The 7,484-nt window shown below is 39.8% G+C and overlaps 1 protein-coding gene across 1 annotated transcript in view; it reads left to right on the plus strand.

Moving 5' to 3' along the window:
• Positions 1–7,484, plus strand: part of FRMD6 (FERM domain containing 6) — a 103,336-nt gene that overhangs the window by 54,233 nt on the left and 41,619 nt on the right. The window contains exons 4-6 of the mRNA XM_006160536.3: positions 2,129–2,208; positions 3,213–3,289; positions 5,874–6,060. Of these exons, the coding sequence (XP_006160598.1) occupies positions 2,129–2,208; positions 3,213–3,289; positions 5,874–6,060 (344 nt within the window). The remainder of the gene's footprint in view (positions 1–2,128; positions 2,209–3,212; positions 3,290–5,873; positions 6,061–7,484) is intronic.

Genomic DNA, 7,484 nt, shown 5'->3' on the forward strand with positions numbered 1-7,484 from the left:
TCTTAGTGTCATTCTTCTAAGGAAGGATCTAGAAGCAGGAAGACGCCCTATCAACTCCAAGAAATTTATTCTATTTGGGGTTACTCTTACTACAAGCTAACTGTAGATCTCTGTTGTTCAACAAGTCAGTCCAATAAAACCTGTTTACAGCTTCCTGAGATTTCAAAATAAGAGCTTTTAAGATACTCTTTTTAAAAGAGAGATTGCAGAGTGGTGAAAGAAACATCGAGACAGAAGTCAGATGACCTGGTTCTAATTCTAGTTCTACCACTAACTAGCAGTGCGGCTTTGGACACACCACTTGACTTCTCTTAACGCCATTTTTTTTTCACACATCAAATGTAAATTACTACTTCACAAGCTTTGCAGGATAGATGTGCACTTGAGAATTCTTAAGGTATAAAGAAAGCTGTGTTCAAACTATAGGTGGTGAAGATAGAATGGCAACTTAAAAATATACATGTACTAGTAGGTTGAACAGCAAGTTTATTCTTGATACTTTTTCTGATGGGAACTCAAGCCAAACACAAGTCAGATTCAACAGGAAGTTTGTCTAATTTTGTCCATTTTGTGCTTAATCAGAGTATGAGAGCTGGGAGATTGTGTTAGTTGACCTGATAACTGGATTTAAATAACATCCCCTTTTTTGTCTCTGGGACTTTTTGCTAATTCAAGGAAGTCGATTTAGTATCCCATGTATAGCCAAGAAGTGACTTTACTCTTTCTAGTCAAAGAGACATACTTTTCTTCTAGAATGAATGTTTTTTTTTTTTTATGCAGAACTTACTACCAAGATATCCATGAGATAGAGAAAAAGGAATGCATTAAATGAGTTTTTCAAAAAAGATGTAAAATTTTATACAAGATAGGAATGCTAAAGGCCTCTCCTGTGAAGTATGTCCCTCTTTTAAAAGATTCTCTTTGAGGCACCAGCAGATGGTGTAATCATTGTGTCACTGGACTCTCACATAGTCTACAGCAGTTCAAGTCTCGGACCCGGCAGCTTAAAACTCACACCGGGCGTGTGTGTACGTGTGTGTGTGCACCCAAAATCCCAAAAAGAGAAGGAATTGTGGTGTGACCATTCCCCCTGGAGGGTGATTTCTCACTTTCTGACTTTCTGTCTCTCTCTCTGTCTCTGGCAAGCATAAGCACCCTACAACAAAAATCTCTCTCTCTCTCTCTCTCTCAAAAAAAAAAAAAAAAAGATTCTCTTTGAGATATCTGAAGTTTCGTTTGTTTGTTTTAGATTTTTGCCATAGGATGCGTGTGCTCACAAGAGAGAGACAGTGAGAAGAAAAGTGAGAAATCACCCCCATAGAGGGGTAGCCATGCTGTAATCCTTTCTCCTCTATTCTCCTGGGATTTGGGGCATCTATGTACACATTCCCAGCATGAGTCTTAAGCCGCTGGATCCAGGACTCAGACCGCAGTTGGTCACGTGGGAGTCCATTGCCTTTACTGTTACACTGCTTGTTGGCTCCCTGAAATTTTGTGGTTTTCTGTTTGTTTTCACACGTGTTGATCATCTTTACACAGGCTTTAGCCATCTTATTTTCTGTTTACCTTATAAATATCAGCCCTTTGGAGGAATATTTTAGTATTCATGCTTATTTTTCATACGGTTCTGCTCCATCTCAAAGGCAGTACAGGTAATGGATTATCATTTGGTTATGCTGTATCTTGATGTGGGAAACAGAAAAAGACTAGTCTTAAATACTGTTCTTCATGAAGTGGATCAGGCTCCTCCCTTGGAAATGGGCTGTTATCATCAGTGTTTTCTCATTTCTTACGTAGCAGTTAAGGGGTGCTTAGACCACAATTTATAATGGCCCTAGAAACTAAGAAAAACCAGGGACTGGAAACTAACATTTCTTTTAAATATTACATAGTTTAAATGTTACATGTTCTGTATTGCAAAAGCAAGATAAATCCACAAAAAATCTTATTGCTGTCTAGCCCATCGGACCATTTATCCTTTAGTATCTTCTTGAGTTTTCTTGGTAGTATATAAATTGGCAGTATGTTGACAAAGTTTGAGACTTTAAAAAAAAACACCTTCTTTGTATATTTCTTTGAAAAATCTATCCCTTGTTTAGCATCTTGTCTTCTTTTTTTTAATGTGCAGATAATGAACATGTATATATGGAGTTGTCACAAAAGCTTTATAAGTATTGTCCAAAAGAATGGAAGAAAGAGGCCAGCAAGGTACGACAATACGAAGTCACTTGGGTGAGATTGCGTTTATAAGCAAAATTATTTTGATTTTAAAAATGTTTATTTTAATTGTTAGACATTAGAAAAAGTCTTAAGCAATACTTTATACCGTGGAGAACAGGCAATGAATGCTAAGTTCTAAAATGTTATGTTAATCAAGTATAACTAACATAAACTCTGTAACAATAAATTCTGAATATCTGTTAAATGCTGTTGGATAACTTTTTAGTCATTTTGGGATAATGCTTTGAAGTGGAAAGCATGAAAACCTTGTTCCTCTCCTATGGCTATGTTAGTGGTCAAAACTGGTATTCTAGCATTATTAGTGATTTTTAAATCTACTTATACTGTATTCGCCTTGAAAGTGTGTTATTTTACTGTACTGGTGCCTTTATTTAGTAAACACCAATCCCATTATGTGGGAGAGCATTCACAGGGAATTCACCTAGTGTTTCCAGGATCACCCTACTCAGTCAGGAATAAAATGCCAGAGTGTAATCTTAAATCCTCCAATTTGTATTTAAGAATTCTTAGCATAAACTGGAAAGCTACTTCGAAGCCAACTACAAAGTGGAGAACATGAATGGCTAAACAAACAAACAGCATATTAGAATTTGGTATGTGGAATGTCAGAGGAACAAGGGAACATTTGTAATAAGGAGCAAATGGTCACCACAGGGGACAGAGTTGAGCGAGGAGCTGGATCTCAGCTAGAAATTTCCATGGCGTTTATTTTTATCTTCCCTTATGTTGTCGTTGGCATGACAGTGAATGAGAATCAGACAGTGGGATGGTGCCCTGTTTTGCTTTGTAACTTTCTGGTTTTATATAACCCTGGTATCTATAAGGGGCAACCATCTTCTCCCACTTATTACAAGGAGATAAACCTTTCAGTGTTGAAAAAGTATCTTGCAAAGAATGGTATTTGGATTGCTTTTGAAACCCACTTTTGAAGTAACTAAAAGCAACTTGATTTGTGTGTGTCTTTGATTTAGGGTATCGACCAGTTTGGGCCTCCTATGATCATCCACTTCCGTGTGCAGTACTACGTGGAAAATGGCAAGTTGATCAGGTATGAGGACAGGGAGCGAGTCTTTATTTCCCCACAGTGCTTCTTTTAACATATCAAAGAAGTTATTCATGTTTATTGTTCTCTCTTCCTGTTAGAAAATAAACTCTACAAAAGCAGCAATTTGCTTTTTAATCTTTTTTAAAAGAATTTTTTTAAGAGTTTTTTTGCTATATAGGGTGCACCAGAAAGACAGAGACAGAGAGCTAGAAAGCGAGAAATCACCCCAAGGGGGATGGCCATGCCACAGTCCCTTCTCCTCTCAGGATCTTGGGCACGCACGCACACGCGCCCCGTGTGACTTTAAGCCACCAGGTCCAGGACTCGAACTGCAATTGACTACGTGGGAGTCCAGCAACATAGCCATTATACCAACTGCTGGTCCCCCTAAAGGAATTATTTTTATTTAATTTTATTTATTCATTCATTTTATTTTTTTAAAATTTGACCAGAGAGAGAAAGCAAGCCTCCAGGTCCAGGACTCTACTCTAACTGTGGTCAGCCATGTGGGAGTGCCCGGCACCTTAACCACCACGCCACCTGCTGGTCCCCCTGCTTTTTAATCTTTTCGCACACTCATGTATCCTCAGTCCCCTAGAGGTACAGTAGATAACTCGTAAGTAATTGTTGAGTAATTGAATGATAGTTAGATTATTGATGAAAGTGTTCATTTCACTCTCATTTTCTCTACTTCCCATTTTCAAAAATAGATCAGTCTCCCAAAAGATACATTTTCCGAAAAAGAGCTACCACTTTTATAAAGAGTGGAGACAGTGATTAATAGATTATGTTCTTTTCCAGTGATTGGCTAGAGAGTGGGGCAAGGACAAAAATTCTTCTGTAAAAGTGCATGAATGTTTTTATAGCCTGGTTTTCTTTTCACATTTGGGATCTTGCTTGTATTTTTGGCTATAGCTTTTAAAGCTAGCATTAAGTCCAACAGAGCTTTCCTGTGAGAATTTTAGATGCAGTTTGACAAGGGCAGTTAATTGATCTTTTTCTGGAGGGGAGTGCATGGATAATACTGCAATCATAAAACAGATTCCAAATTCACCATTATAGAAGCTCAGTTAGTTGTTTACAGGGGAGGATTCGGTGCTAGAACACTTTTAAAGAAGATGTCTTAGTGATAGAAAATACTAGAAACACGAACTCTGTGTTTAACTTACATTTATAAATCTCGGAAAATCCCATGTGAATGAAATAGAAAGATAAATTTGTCTATTGAGTTATATGGTAAGTTTGCTCTTGGTATTTATATCATTACTAGCTGCAAATTAAGAAAAAAAAATTAATCCATAAGAGTTTTTCTTAAAGGCTGAGAAATGTTATTAGTTATTCTCAGCTTATATAAAATTTTCCATCTGTTTTACCTGGTAAATGTGGAATGCCCTGGAAAAAAGGAACATGTATTATTACTGTTGTTATTTGGTGACTAATGAACCCCCTGGGGCCAATAATGATTTAGTTCATCCCTATCTCTGCCCCTTCCCCCAGGGACGAACTAGTCCCAACAGTGTATGGTCAGTATTATAAAAAATGTGCTCTGAAAAATATCCTGTCCTGAGGGAAACAAATTACATAACTGCTTTATTTTTAAGCTCTTCATTCTTAAGCATGTTCTTGGTTAAAATAAACCCATATATTTTTATTATCGTCTCCTAAAGAGCTATGACTCTCAGGTAGACAATCAACCTAATATTACAGGGAAGCAAATAAGCTCTTTAAAATACATACACACACTTTTTTTATTTCCCTTGTAGTTTTACTTGGATGACCAAAGCATCCTCTGCCAGTGGACATTTTCTTGGAGCTTTGACCATGGCTTTCCCCAGTCAGCACTTCTTTCTCTAAGTGTTTAATGGGGACCGTATTCATTTCTGACCTCAGTGGATTGTAATGAGTGCTCTATTAATATTTCCTTTTGCAAGGAGTAGCATGAGTGTCATGACATGTCCCTATAAAAGTACACCCATGAAGTAACAGCCACTTAGTAAAAAAAATAAATAAATAAAATAAAAAGTAGATTTAAGGAAAGGTGTGAGTTCATTCATTCTTAGGGAAATAATAATAAAAAAAGAACCCTATAGTCCAGCAGTTTTTTTCCAGAACAGGATATAAACAGAAATGTTTTTAAAAGGCCCTCAGAGTATCTGTAGGGTGCTCAGCTCAAAACAAAACAAAATAAAAACAAACAAAACAGTGAAGCCCGAGTTGCCTGTTAGATTGGCCCTTACTTGTGCCACGCTGCAGCATCGTTGTAGGAAAACAACTTCAGTATCAAAAACAAATGCCTGCACTTCTATTCTAATACTTGTTCAGTAAAATACCTACCGGAAAGGAGCGGGATGTTTCAGACCTTTCCCACGGAATGAATCAAATGTTGTGAGCCTTAGGAAATGTTATTTTTGCTGTCTGGCTAGTCTGACTTGGGGTTCAGACCCCCTGGAACCCTCCCCCTTTTCAGTGAGATGGGAGGAGCAGAAAGGGAAGGGCCCCTGTCACCAGAGAGAGGGCAGGATTTAGTTCTGTTTACATGTCCTTGGGTCCGTCAAAATGTGAGTGCTGTGTTCTTTTATTTTCCTAGTGACAGAGCAGCAAGATACTATTATTACTGGCACCTGAGAAAACAAGTCCTTCATTCTCAGTGTGTGCTCCGTGAGGAGGCCTACTTCCTGCTGGCAGCCTTCGCCCTGCAGGCTGATCTTGGGAACTTCAAAAGGAAGGAGCACTATGGAAAATACTTCGAGCCAGAGGCCTACTTCCCATCCTGGGTAGGTACCATTTTCAAATTCTAAGGGATGCTTATTCCAGCACACTCCTAGTTCACTGCACGACTTCAAATAATGGGAGTCCAGACCTCAGTGGCTAGCGAAACCCTCCCCGTTGCCCACGGAGAAACCTAACCTTTGAGAGTGTCATGTGCAGATGTCTCGATGTACTTGGTCTGCTTAGAGTGAATGTAGGGGAAAGGCTCGCTCTCCGTCTTAAATGTGGTGGAACTTGGACCTCCTCAGCCTCTTTTTGACATTTGACCATCAACTCTTATCCTTAGCAGAGCATCATTTTCCTTGAAGGGAGAAAAACATTACTCTTCAAAAGGTGAAAGGTGGGTCAGCCAGGTGGCATGGTGATTAAGGTGCCTGGATCCCACATGGCTGACTGCACAATTCAAATCCCGGACCTGTGGCTTGAAAAATATGCCAGACACATGGGCATGCATGCCCAAAATCCCCAGAGGAAAATGGAGGAGAAGGGATTGCAATGTGGTCCTCTCTCTTGAGGGATGGTTTCTTGCTTTCCCTTTCTCTCTCTCTTCTCTCTCTCTGTCTCTGTCTCTCTCTCTCTGACAAGCACATATGCCCTATAGCAAAAACTGAAATAAGTGAATGTTGAAAGGTGATATCATTCACAGCTTTACCTGTGCTGAGAAAACAAATATAAGTCCCCTTCTTGCTCTGACCTTCATGTCTTCACTCCCAGGAGGAGAGCCACCCCCTTACATCCCCAGGAAATTTAGGTTACCTCGCAGGCGGGGTCTCGGTTACCTTTCTCCACCCCATCCTGTCCGTGCCTTGTCCCGCCCTTCCTCTGGGTGTTTGCTGTGCTACTCTCTCTTATGTATCATTAGCTTTTCCTGAAACTAAACCTTCAAAACATGTTTGGTTCTCACCCATTAGTTGTTGGGAAGGAAAGCAAGCAGATCTACTGCTTTCGCCTTTCCTTCTCAGTAAAGCATCTTGAGAAAGTAGTGTGTATTTTGGTTTTTTAGCTTTTCTTCCCACTGTGTTCCTCGGGCCACTTCCGTGTGCCGTCTTTCCCCCCAAGTCCTTGCACACTGGTGACCTTTGTATTTCCTCCCCAGTGGGCATTTTTCTCTGCTTCTCCTGAATTTCATGCTGCATTTGACACTTACCCACTCACATCTTGGGAGATCTCAGCCCAAGTCATACTTGTAGCAATCACTGACAGGCTGGCAACTCGCAAATCCATTTCTCTCCTTGTGTCCGTGAGGTAGCTGTTTGCCCATAGGCACCTCAAGCTCAAGATGGCCAAGATAAATGAATCTTTTTCCCACCTCAAGTCTGTCTTCCTCCTTTTGTCTTTCTAGCCTCAACTAGTAACACTGCCACCCTCTCTGCCGCCTAGAAACTTCAGAGTTCGTACGGAACTTTCCTTCCTTATAAGTCTCTTTCCC

The sequence above is a fragment of the Tupaia chinensis genome, unplaced genomic scaffold, assembly GCF_000334495.1.
Source record: "Tupaia chinensis unplaced genomic scaffold, TupChi_1.0 Scaffold000688_1, whole genome shotgun sequence".
Lineage (NCBI taxonomy): Eukaryota > Metazoa > Chordata > Mammalia > Scandentia > Tupaiidae > Tupaia > Tupaia belangeri.